Source organism: Rhinoraja longicauda, chromosome 6 (assembly GCF_053455715.1).
Source record: "Rhinoraja longicauda isolate Sanriku21f chromosome 6, sRhiLon1.1, whole genome shotgun sequence".
NCBI classification, from domain to species: domain Eukaryota; kingdom Metazoa; phylum Chordata; class Chondrichthyes; order Rajiformes; family Arhynchobatidae; genus Rhinoraja; species Rhinoraja longicauda.
In genome coordinates this window covers 68,617,758-68,630,916 of record NC_135958.1, presented here as the reverse complement: position 1 = coordinate 68,630,916, position 13,159 = coordinate 68,617,758, and the positions used below count along the sequence as shown (strand labels likewise).

Here is a 13,159-nt window from a genome sequence, read left to right as displayed (position 1 = left end):
GATTTACAACTCTCTGACTGAAAACGTTTTTCCTCATCTCTGTTCTAAATGGCCTACCCCTTACTCTTAAACTGTGGCCCCTGGTTCTGGACTCCCCCAACATTGGGAACATGTTTCCTGCCTCTAACATGTCCAACCCCTTAATAATCTTATATGTTTCAATAAGATCCCCTCTCATCCGTCTAAATTCCAGTGTATACAAGCCTAGTCTCTCCAGTCTTTCAACATACGACAGTCCCGCCATTCCGGGAATTAACCTAGTAAACCTACGCTGCACGCCCTCAATAGCAAGAATATCCTTCCTCAAATTTGGAGACCAAAACTGCACACAGTACTCCAGGTGCGGTCTCACTAGGGCCCTGTACAACTGTAGAAGGACCTCTTTGCTCCTATACTCAACTTCTCTTGTTATGAAGGCCAACATTCCATTGGCTTTCTTCACCGCCTGCTGTACCTGCATGCTTCCTTTCAGTGACTGATGCACTAGGACACCCAGATCTCGTTGTATGTCCCCTTTTCCTAATGACACCATTCAGATAATAATCTGCCTTATAATATAATAATAATAAACATTTATTTTATATAGCGCTTTTCCAAGTGCTCAAAGACGCTTTACAAAAACAGTCATGACATAAAAACAAACAGACGAACTGTCCTGACGGAGAAGCGGCTAACAAATAGCGCCAGCGTCCTCTCAAGTCAGGGTCCGGCAGTAGACAATAAAGAACACGAGACACACAATTACAATTTTAACACAAACAGCCATCACAGTGATTGCTCCAGGCACACCCTCACTGATGGAAGGCAAAGAAAAGTCTTATCTCCTCCTCATTCTTCTCCCGTGGTGCCACGAGACGATCGAGGCTCCCGACTTTCGAAGCCCCCACCGGGCGATGGAAAATCCCAGGGCCGAGCCGAGCAGGCCGATGAAGGTCCTGAGCCCCCACCGGGCGATGGAAAGTGCCGCGGCCAGGCCACGTAGGGCGATGAAGGGCCTGCGAGCGGGTCGATCAAACCTCGCGCTCCGGGGCGGTCGAAGCTGCTACGGCTGGAGCTCCCAAAAGCCGGTCGCCAGCCAGGGACCTGCGAACTCCAGATGTTGCGGTCTGCAGGGCCCACGGCTGAAGCCTCTGAGATGGTAAGTCCAGGCCCTGCGACCGGAGTCTTCAAGGTCGATCCCAGCTGGAGGCCGTAGCGCGAACGGAGATACGACACGGTAAAGGTCGCATCTCCGTTGAGGAGGAGATTGGAAAAAAAAGGTTTCCACCACCCCCCACATAAAGAGTTAAAAATAAATCAAAACATACATTTAAACGATGACAATAGACAAAAAAAAAAAAAAAGGACAGAGACTCTGCCGGTGAGCCGCAGCTGCAGAACGCAGCCATGCCCCCTTCCTATTCTTACCACCAAAGTGGATAACCTCACACTTACCCACATTAAACTGCATCTGCCATGCATCCGCCCACTCATAGATTGTCCAAGTCACCCTGCAACCTCATAGCATCTTCCTCACAGTTCACACTGCCACCCAGCTTTGTGTCATCTGCAAATTTGCTAATGTTACTTTTAATCCCTTCATCCAAGTCATTAATGTATATTGTAAATAGCTGCGGTCCCAGCACCGAACCTTGCAGTACCCCACTAGTCACTGCCTGCCATTCTGAAAAGAACCCATTTATCCCCACTCTTTGCTTTCTGTCTGCCAACCAATTTTGTATCCATGTCAGTACCCTACCCCCAATACCATGTGCTCTAATTTTGCACACTAATCTCCTATGTGGGACCTTGTCGAAGGCTTTCTGAAAGTCAAGGTACACTACATCCACTGGGTCTCCCCTGTCCATTTTCCTAGTTACATCCTCAAAAAATTCCAGAAAATTAGTCAAGCATGATTTTCCCTTCGTAAATCCATGCTGACTCGGAACGATCCTGTTACTGCTATCCAAATGCTCTGCAATTTCGTCTTTTATAATTGACTCCAGCATCTTCCCCACCACTGATGTCAGATTAACTGGTCTATAATTTCCTGTTTTCTCTCTCCCTCCTTTCTTAAAAAGTGGGATAACATTAGCTACCCTCCAATCCACAGGAACTGATCCTGAATCTATAGAACATTTGAAAATGATCACCAATGCGTCCATGATTTCTAGAGCCACCTCCTTCAGTACCCTAGGATGCAGACCATCAGGCACTGGGGATTTATCAGCCTTCAGTCCCATCAGTCTGCCCAACACCATTTCCTGCCTAATGTGAATTTCCTTCAGTTCCTCCATCACCTTAGGATCTCTGGCCACTAAAACATCTGAGAAATTGTTTGTATCTTCCTTAGTGAAGACAGATCCAAAGTACCGGTTCAACTCGTCTGCCATTTCCTTGTTCCCCGTAATAAATTCCCCTGGTTCTGTCTTCAAGGGACTTACATTTGCCTTAACTATTTTTTTCCTCTTCAAATACCTAAAGATGCTTTTACTATATATTATTGGCCAGTTTACCTTCGTACCTCGTCTTTTCTCCCTGTATTGCCTTTTTAATTATCTTCTGTTGCTCTTTAAATGAGTCCCAATCCTCTGGCTTCCTGCTCTTCTTTGCCATGTTATACATTCTCTTTTATTTTTATGCTGTCCTTGACTTCCCTTGTCAGCCATGGGTGCCTCTTACTCCCCTTAGAATCTTTCCTCCTCTTTGGGATGAATTGATCCTGCAACTTCTGCGTTATTCCCAGGAATACTTGCCATTGCTGTTCCACCGTCTTCCCTGCTAGGGTCTCCTTCCAGTCAAATCTGGCCAGCTCCTGCCTCATGCCTCTGTAATCCCCTTTGCTATACTGTAATACTGACACTTCCGATTTTCCCTTCTCCCTCTCAATTTGTAGATTAAAACATCATATTATGATCACTGCCTCCTAATGGCTCTTTTACCTCGAGTCCCCTTATCAAATCAGGTTCATTACACAACACTAAATCCAGAATTGCCTTCTCCCTGGTCGGCTCCAGTACAAGCTGTTCTAAGAATCCATCTCGGAGGCACTCCACAAACTCCCTTTCCTGGGGTCCATTACCAAGCTGATTTTCCCAGTCTACCTGCATGTTGAAATTTCCCATAACCACCATAGCATTACATTTTCGACATGCCAATTTTAGCTCTTGATTCAACTTGCACCCTATGTCGAGTCTACTGTTTGGGGGCAGAAGGGAACAATCCTGAGAGATTTGAGCAGTCAAATATGTAAAAGATTGTCCGGAAACACTCCACAGGATGCTGCCTGAGCTACTGTGTTTTTCCAGCACTTCCTGTGTATGTTTGAGATCTAAGAGCATCTGTGCATTGTTTCCTTAAAGGGCAGAGCAGGTTAACTAAGTGGTTGAAAAAAAAACCCTGAGGGATTCTGTTCTTCATAAATAAGGGCATGGACAACAAGAACAAATAAGTCACAATGAATCTTTATAAAACACTAGATAAGCCACACATGAAGTATTGTCTCGAGCTCTGGGCATTGTGCTTTAGGAAATTTGTGAAGGGTTGAAAGGCTGTTTATCAAAACAATTAGATGTTTTGTTTAGTGAACAGACTGAAGATGCTAGGGTTTCTCTTCGAGGAGCTGATAGGAAAACGTGAGCTAGTATCTAGTAGATTCTTAATGAGCAAGACTGCAGATAGAATAGATCACTCCTTTTGTATGTCCAGAGTTATGACAAAATGGTTTGTGAACAATCTTTCCCTCGAGCAGACTCGGAATTGTTGAGAAACCAGGCTTGTTAACTTCTCAAAAGGTGACAAAGGGCCCCTGGAATCTACTTCACGTCTTCAGAGACCTTGCAGCATCTTTATATGGTAGGGATACTTTTGAAAGCATTTTTCAGTGCTCCTTCCCCATTCTCAAATCATCATCCTCCAGCCTCGTTGTGAGCTGTAAAAGGCCCCATATCATTTAATCCAATCAATATCATCCAGTGTTAATTTACTTTCTGTGCAGGTAGGAACTGCAGATGCTGGTTTACACCGAAGAAAGACACAAAATGCTGGAGTAACAGTGGGTTAGGCAGCATCCCTGGAGAAAAAGGAATAGGTGATGTTTCGGGTCAAGACTTTCTCAGACTGAGTGGGGTGATGTTTCGGGTCGAAACCCGAAACATCATCTATTCCTTTTCCCCAGAGATGCTGCCTGACCTGCTGATTTACTCCAGCATTTTGTGTCTATCGTGATTTACTTGCTGCTCCCATTCACTACATCACTAATTAAGTGAACATTTGCTTACTAATTCTGTTCTGTATTGCCTTTTATTCTCAGAAGTCATGTACAGGTAGTATTTTTTCAATGCAGAGACAAAATATAATAATTCTGTTTTTGTACTGTAATTGGGATTTTTTGGACTACTTCAGTTTACAGTACAATCTTGCACCATTCTGCTGTTTTGCACTCATCATTGTATTTTTCATTATTACATAAACAGTATATATTTACGCTGTGATTATATAAACAGGGAATTTCATTGCACCCTAGTGCCTCTGACAATAAACTAATCTGATCTGATAATCGTGTCAAATTCTGCATTTGACAATTACTTTCAAATCCTTGTGAAATTCTCACTTAGTGTGCGAGTTCATGAAGCACGTAGGATAATGTAAATCCAAGGAGGTCAAATTGATTTCATGTGATGGGTGAGAGGTACCAGCCTGGCACCTGGACGAGTCACATTCAACAGCAGGGATGGGGCAGTGGAACTTAATGTTTGTCTCATTCACTTTGTTGATATTATAATGACAACAGAACACCGAGAGATGTTAACGGGTAAGCTTCTGTGTGGAAGGATGTTCTGCATTATTTAGTCTGGAAAATCAAATCCCTCCTGAGATGCATTTAATAATTAAATAAATAGTACGTTCATGAAATGCTCTCAAAACAAACATCAACGTTTTTATTGGTATCACATTATTTGATAGGCAAACTATCAGAAAATTTACAAAGCATTGTCTTGCAGAAATTTCCCATTGAGGCAGAATCTCAATCTATTTAATTGTCAAGCCAAAAAAACAATTATTATAAACAATTCAGCTGCCATTGAGGAAGACAAAAATATGGAAGGGTGGTGGGAACCCTGAAGTAACTAGTTCAGTAGCTTGGGTCCAACATCAATCATTTCCCATCCATCCCAAGTCTAGAAACACTGGACTTAAATGGTGGAAAATTTAATTTTCCACCATCTTTCACGTAAAAATTCAAAATGTACAAAGCCAATAAAACAAAATAAAATTGTTGCGTTTGAGTTCATTCTATTCTTTGACACAATGATAAATTATATTGCACATCAATGTTCAGATTTATTGGATAACAGACTGCAGGTCCTTTTAACCAGCAATGTCCTCAAAGCTCCTTTCTTGATCTCAGGATTGCTTTTTACCATGCTTTCTTGGCCTGAGGGAAAGAAAGCAAAATTGTGCATTAGTGTTGCACAAAATACAAATGCTATATTGAAAGTGTTAGTCCAGCATGGTGTGAAAAGCAGTAACAGGAGGCGAGTGCTTGTGAGCTTCTAATCAATGGAAACAGTCAGAACAATCACAGTGAACCCTGCATGGTGGAAAAGGATGGAGATGTCAGAGGACAGGATATCCAGGTTGCTGTTAGTGCGAGGCCTGAATCTACGTGTCAAAAGAATCTCGACACTGGGAGTTCTAACTTTATGGAGGTACTAGACCAAGTGGACCCGTTGGGCCCAAACCTCTCCTGCATTGGTGCAACACCCTCACCTCCCCCCTCCCTCCCTCCTCCCCCTCCTCCCACTCCAGCCCCCTCAGCCTCCCTTATCCTCTCTCCTCCCCCTCCCTCCCTCCCTCCCTAGGAGATAGATTTAAACTTTAAAATGTGAATAACTTTAAAGATATAACACCGATTTCAATGACACTTCTTCCATTAGCACCAAAGGGACGACGGTGAGTAAGGTGGGCGTAAAATTGTCACGCTATTGTGTACTGTTTTGGCTGTAGTTCAGGAACAAACAAACAAACGAGAGTTTTAGTATATAGATTACTGTGGATCATGAGGAAAAAACTGGACTTCTTCATAAAATGTTTTCTTACAATGATTGTTCAAGAGTCTCAGCATTACCCTGACTGGAGTTTTTCACAAAATGAAGAATGGCAAAATAATGAACTTACAAATAAACCTCACGTATCTTGTGGTGATGCATTTTCCAGGCATCCATTTTTTAAGATGAATTGATGTCTTATAATATGATGGTTTAAACTGCAGAATATTCCTCTCTTGATTATTCACTTAGACCATAGATTTCGCAAGAACCAGGGTGAAAATGGTTCTTTTGGTCTGAATGGTCAAGATCTAATAATTTGGCAAACAGCCTTATCGGTCCAGCACAGATGCAATTTGATTTTGTGAGGTTTGAGTTAAATTATGTCAGCTGAAACTGCCCTATGATGATCAGCACAGTGCAAGAATATAAGAAAATCAGAGCAGGACTCCACAAGCCTGCCCTATCGCTCAATATTATCGTGGCTGATCTGTCCCAGGTCCCATCTCCCCTTCTGTGTCAGTCCCCATTGCCTTCAAATTCCTGATCTTTCAAAAATGTATCTGCCTCTTCTTTAAATACCTCTAACGAATAATTTGTACAACCTTACCGGGTTGAGAATGCTAGCGATTCACCACCCTCTGTGAGAAGTTCTCTGTACCTCAGTTTTGACTGACTCCCCCGAATCTTGTAACCATCTCCCTTTGTTTGGCATTCCTCCACAAATGGAAGCATCTCAACCTCTACCCTGTTTACACCTTATATGTTTCTTTATGAATATATATTTAAATTCTTTAACTGGTTGTGATATGAATTAGCTTCATGAGTTTCTTTGGCACTGCAGATGTGGTCTTACCATTACCCTGAACAATTGTAACAATACTGCAATCTTTCTCACTGGATAAAAGTCTGCCTTTTGATTCCAGTTACTGAATTGCACGGCCTCACACTTTGTCACGTTAAATTCCCATTGCCAGGTTTTTCTCCACTCACTCAATCTATCTATGTCCTGCTGCAGAGTTGAAATATCCTCATTGTGACATGCTCACCCGTCTATTTTTGTGATTTCCGTACCCTGGGTAGCTAACACACTGTCCCTCCTCCAGGGCATTAATATAAATCAAATATAATCGAGGGCCAAGAACGAGCATACCACTAGTTACATCCTTTCTGCTTGAAAAAGACCTGTTTGTTCTGACTCTGTTTCCTATGAGATAACCAATCTTCAATTTCTGCAGTTCCACTTCCCCCAATACCATGCTCTCTTATCTTCTGCACCAGAAGGCACCTTGACTAATGCCTTCCTAAATCAAAATATATTAAACACACAGGTTCTCCTCTAATGACTCTGTTTGTTGCATCCTCGAAGATCTCTGGCAAACATGTCAGACATGATTAACCTTTCATCTGTTTAAATTTGGCCACTATTCACTTAGAACTTAATACTACGTTCACAATCCCGAGTTTTTTAAACGATTGGAATAATTTAGTATTCAATAAAGTATTCCAATCATTGATACTTTAATTTGCAATTGTAAAAATATTTCAGACAGCTTCAGTATATAATATGCAGTCTGTTAAACAGTTAGAAATAAGATAGGGTTGATATGCGAAGGAACCTAGGTGTACTTGTCACTAATGGGCAAAATACAACTGCAGTTTAGGAGAGGAGTTGGCGCATTAACCGTTATAATGAAAGAGTATGATCAGGGCAAAGAAGTCTCATTGCCTTGGTGTGACATCACCTATGTACAGTTTTGGTATTTTTACCGAAGGGATGTAACTGCTATACTTCGAGTACAGTGAAAATACACTAAACTAAGATGGCAGATCTGCTGTAAGAAGAAAAGTTTAACTGTATTCTTAGGATAAGAAATCTCACTGAAACATACAAAATTCTAAAAAGTGCTTGATTGGCAAAATATGTGGAGTATAGACACAAAATGCTGGAGTAACTCAGTGAATCAGGCAGCATCTCTGGAGAAATGGAAAAGGTGATGTTTTAGGTCAGAACCCTTCTTCATGCATTCTATGTAGAGGATATTTCTCTTAACTGAAGTCGAGAACCAGAGAGCAGAGTTTGATAACAAGGTAAATCAATTCAAGACTGAAATGACTGAATAATCAAGAGGATGAATATTTGGAATTCTCTACCATAGTTGTGGAACCTGTACCTCATACAGGTGCCAATAAAAACTTACATTTATTGTAAAACATTTCTTAAAGGCCAGAAACTCTTTGGAGCACATGTTCTTTCTGAGGTCCTGGTTCTCTTGAACAATTGTAGCCACACATCTCCCATATGCTGATGCCTTTAAATCAAGAAAAGAGAGATGGAAAGAGCAGGTATGCTGCAGAAAATAAAAAATATCACCGTGGAAAGTGTACAGTCTCACCAAGTACTGCTCAAATATAAAAAATTGAACGTATCAGAATAGACAGGATATTCCGTCAACAATTATTATGACCGAATTAACATTTTAGACATAGAACTGCAACACTGAAAAGTTACAAAGTCATGGGATGGAAGAAGAAAGAAAACTGGGGGCAACAGGGATAGAGTACTCACTGAGGCCTGTCTCAGAAAAGAAAAAGACTACAATGAATAAAAAACAGCAGAGCAAAAATATACAATTGGAACACAAGTCCATGGCATTGCAAGAAGTCCATAGTGTTCTATTGCCGAGATAGGATTAGGGATGTTCAAGAACCAGATAGTTGTAGAAAAGTAGCCGTTCCAGAACATGGTGGCGTGGGAATGCAGGCTTCCATATGTCATGCCTGACAGTATTCACTTTAATGTTCTTCAAGAACCTCATCACCACCTCCTTCTCGAACTCAAACTACCCTGGCATTTTTATGTTCTCAACACTGATATTGCTGTCATCCAAAACCTCCCCAGTGAATTCAGATGCAAAGTTCTCACTTTGCACCTCACCCACATCCTCCGATTTCAAGCATAGATACCCTCCTTTATCCTTGAGCAGTCCTACCTTCTCCCTCGTCACACCCTCTTGTTTCAACATACTGATTAAAAGCCTTGTGATTTTCCTTAATCTGACTCGCCAATGACATTTCATGGCCCATTTTGGCCCTTCTAATCACCCACTTGAGTTCTTTCCTCCTTGTCTTGTATTCATCGTAAGCCCCATCTTAACTTTGATCTGCTTAGAACTACTCCCACATGTCAGATGTGGACTTGCTCAATAACAACTGCTCCCAATCTACCTTCCATAGCTGCTGCCTGATAACCTTGTAATCTGCTTTGCTTCAATTAAGAACTTTCTGTCAACATCCAGACCTATCCCCATTCAAAACAATCTTAAAACTTATGTATAGGAAGGAACTGCAGATGCTGGTTTAAACCAAAGATAGACACAAAATGTTGGAGTAACTCAACGGGACAGGCGGCATCTCTGGGTTTGTAGTAGATGTCAGTTGATGGCCTGTCTCCTGTGATGGAGACAGGGAGATGAAGAAAGGGGAGATGTCAGAGATAGGCCAAGTGAAGTTGAGGGCAGGGTAATAGTGTTAAGGTTAATGAAATCAACAAAATCTACATGAGTGCAGGAGCCAGCCCTTGATGTCATGGAGAAAGAGTTCTGGGGGGGAGTTGCTAGTGTATATTTGGAATCGTCAAAAGAGTGCGAGGACAAATTCCGTCAGAAGAGGGGAATCCGTATACCCTAAAGAATAAGGATATCTCTGATATCATAGTATGAGACATGTCATCTTGGGAACAGATGAGATGGAGACAGAGGAATTGAGAGTAGGGAGGAGCAGTACCTCATATTTCGCTTGGGTATCTTACAACCCATCAGTATGAATGTTGAATGATCTAACTTTAAGTAACTTCATCTCACACTCTCCTCTCTCTCCTAGCTCCCTTCTTCCACCCTAGTAGTTTTACCATTTCCAGAGTTCATTGTTTCTCTTAAGATCAAATCTTACGTAGCCAACAATGGGCCTACCAGGCACTGCTCTGTCTGAGGTCAGTCTGAAGAGTGGGTCCCGACTCAATTTGTCATCCATCCTTTTTCTTCAAAGTTGCTGCCTGATCCACTGAGTTATTTTGTGTCTATTTTTGGTATTAACCAGCATCCGCGGCTCTTTGTTTCTACAATCTACTTTCTAGTTAGATGTATGACGTGCAGGAGAACTTGCAGCTGGCAACATTCACATATACTGCTGTCCTTGATTTTCTAGACAGTAGAGGTCGCATGTCTGAGGGGTGCAGTGACAGCAGCCTAAGTGAGTAACTACTGCCACACTTTTCTTCCAATCCACACACCATTCTGAGTTAGAAAAATTGTGTTTCACCAAAAGGACTGCAGGAGTTCAAATTGGCAGCTCACCACATTTTACTGAAGCACAATAAATGGGCAACATCTACTGTTCCTGCCAGTGACGCTCAGATCCTGAAAAATGACCAAAAAAAGTCATCTCACCCATACTCTCTCCCAATCTTTACCATATCTCTTCCTTTTAAAACAGCTGCTGCCTCAGTATTTGCTACTTTACATTTGTGGATCATCGTTTCGCCAGGGGCACTGAAGACTGGTTATTCTAGAGAAGTGTGTAGGAAGGAAATGCAGATGCTGGTTATGCACCAAAGATAGACACAAAATGCTGGAATAGCTCAGTCTGAAGAAGGGTCTCGACTCGAAATGTCAGCCGGTCCTTCTCTCCAGCAGAGATGCTGCCTGTCCCGATGAGTTAGTCCAGCATTTTGCGTCTGTCTTATTCAAGAGAAGGGCTGTTGACAACATTAGATGAGATTAGCTCGAAGGGAAAACAATTTTGTGCACTGTAAGAAGTGTAGATTTCCACAAATCGTTTAACTTCTATATAAGCGTTTTATTACAACTACAATGAAGAGAGCAAATGAGAAAACCTCTGCATGGCACACCTCATGGTTACCAAGTGAAACGAATTTAATCAGCAGCATAATACAGATAACACTACCAAAACCAGGCATGGACCATAGATCAGGTCAGCAATACGAAAGTCAGGCATGGACCTAAATAAAATACATGCACCTGAATTTAAAAAAAATTATGAACCCACTTCCTCAGAGCACACTGCCACGAACTGTGGGAACCTCTTGAGCCGTTCCCTGGTGCGGATCCACACTTCACTGCCAGGCATAAATACCCAGTTGCCAGCCACCTCTAGGGCGCCGCCATCTTGGCGCTGTCCGCCACCCGGTGGCCCGATGACGCACATCCGGCTCCGGCAAAGCCCGCCCGCCCATTAGCGGAGAGGCTGAGGGCTGATTGGACGGGCCAGCTGTCAGTCAGAGAGCGAGGCGCGGCCTGGCTGCCTGCGTGGCCGGGGATGGCAACGGTCGGGGAGAAGCTGGCCTTTCTGCACAGAGTGAGTGGGGACCGCCGGCGGCGCGGTACCGGCAGCGTGCACCGGGAGAGGGCTCACTGTACAATCATCTCCACCTTAGACGAAGTCGGAGAGACCTTCCTAGTGCAGCGCGGGGCCCGGACCCAGACGCGAGTGTCAGTGTCAGTCTGAGGGCTGGAAACTGCTGCCTCACCTCCAGACATCCATCGTCGACGTGACCGGGCGATGAACAGTGATGTGGGAAGGAACTGCAAATGCTGGTTTACATCGAAGATAGACACAAAATGCCGGAGTAACTCAGTGGGACGGGCAGCATCTCTGCATAGAAGGAATGGGTGACGTTTCGGGTCGAGAACCTTCTTCAGACTGATGAACACCTCCGCTTAGACAAGTCCGCCTTCCTTGGCCTGCGCGATCTCCCGATTGCCAAACACTTACTCTTACTCCCCCTCCCATTCCCCTACACTGACCTTTCTGTCCTGGACCTTCTCCACTGTCAGTGAGGCCAAATGCAAATTGGAGGAACAGCACCTCATATTTCGCTTAAAAGCCCATCGGTATGAATATTGATTTCTCTAACTTCGTGACCCTTGCGTTCCCTCTCTCCCCCTCCCCCATCCCAGTCCTCTTGCTAATATCACCGTTTGTATTCCTTCATTATCAACCCGTCCAAAGCCAACAATGGACGATTGTGGGCTCCACCTTTCCAAGTCCCCAACCAACAACGGACCACTGTGGGCTCCACCTTTCCCGTCATTGATGAAGCCTCTGCTTTGTTCTACACCTTCTCACCACTCTCGTGTCCCCCTCCCTGATCCTTAGTCTGATGAAAGGTCTCATCCCGAAACGTCACCTATTCCTTCTCTCCAGAGATGCTGCCTGACTCGCTGAGTTATTCCAATATTTTGTGTCTAGCCGCTGCCCAGTAACTGGGTTATGAGGGGACGGGATGGGACAGGGCTGTGATGGGACAGCCCTCTCTCCGGTAGCCAGAGGCCAGATTGTGGCCAGTCAAAGCCAGCAGCCAATCTGCACTGCAAGATCCCATCAGCACGGCCCACAGGCAGGCAGTGTGTTCTATCACTGGAACACGTTGTCCATCAGTCATTGAGCACTGCTCCGACCCCAGGCTGACACCCAACAGAGTTTGAATGTGAAGATTCAAGGAACTGCAGATGGAGCATGGAAACAGGGCCAACTTGCCCATGCTGACCAACATGTCTCATCTGCATGTCCCATCTGCCAGTGTTTGGCCCATATCCCTCTAAACCTATAATTTTCATGCAGCTATCCAGTTTATTAAACATTGTGATCGTACCTGCCTCAGCTACCTCTTCTGGCTGCTCGTTCCATATACCTACTACCCTTTGTGTTAAAAAACAATTCCCCTTGGGTTCCTATGAAATCTTTTTTGCACTCGCCTTAAACCTATGTCCTCTGGGTAAAAGACTGTGCATTTATCCTATCGATTCCTCTCATGATCGTATAGAACTCTGAGATCACCCTTCTTCCTCCTAGGCGCCAAGGAATAAAGTCGTAGCCTGCTCAACCTCTCCCTATAGCCCAGGCCCTCGAGTCCTGGCAACATCCTCATAAATCTTCGTTCCAGTTTAGCAACAGATGTTATAAACTTGAGCAAAACCCTTACCTGTTTCACTAATGAAGGGAATTTGCTGTGGGTCATTTATGACTCCAGAGCTACAGATGAATCTGAATTCCCTCCTTGCAAGTCAAGGTGGATGGCAACTGTCAACATTGCCTGCCTTGTTCATGTC

General features: G+C 43.6%; 2 protein-coding genes across 3 annotated transcripts in view; one reads left to right on the top strand and one right to left on the bottom strand.

Moving 5' to 3' along the window:
• Positions 1-6,823: 6,823 nt before the first annotated feature.
• ndufaf8 (NADH:ubiquinone oxidoreductase complex assembly factor 8) lies at positions 6,824-11,279 on the bottom strand. Its single transcript, XM_078401589.1, has 3 exons — positions 11,097-11,279; positions 8,231-8,341; positions 6,824-6,892 (listed from the first exon to the last, which is right to left on the bottom strand). The coding sequence occupies exons 1-3, from the start codon at positions 11,253-11,255 to the stop codon at positions 6,824-6,826; spliced, it is 339 nt and encodes a 112-aa protein (XP_078257715.1). The 5' UTR covers positions 11,256-11,279.
• Positions 11,280-11,325: 46 nt separating this feature from the next.
• The window catches only part of tepsin (TEPSIN adaptor related protein complex 4 accessory protein), a 35,550-nt gene continuing 33,716 nt past the window's right edge, over positions 11,326-13,159 (top strand). Inside the window, exon 1 of one of the 2 annotated variants that reach the window (XM_078401259.1) lies at positions 11,326-11,405. In XM_078401259.1, coding sequence (XP_078257385.1) covers positions 11,367-11,405 — 39 coding nt within the window. In that variant the 5' untranslated portion in view covers positions 11,326-11,366. The remainder of the gene's footprint in view (positions 11,406-13,159) is intronic. The other variant, XM_078401261.1, reaches the window with a different exon arrangement.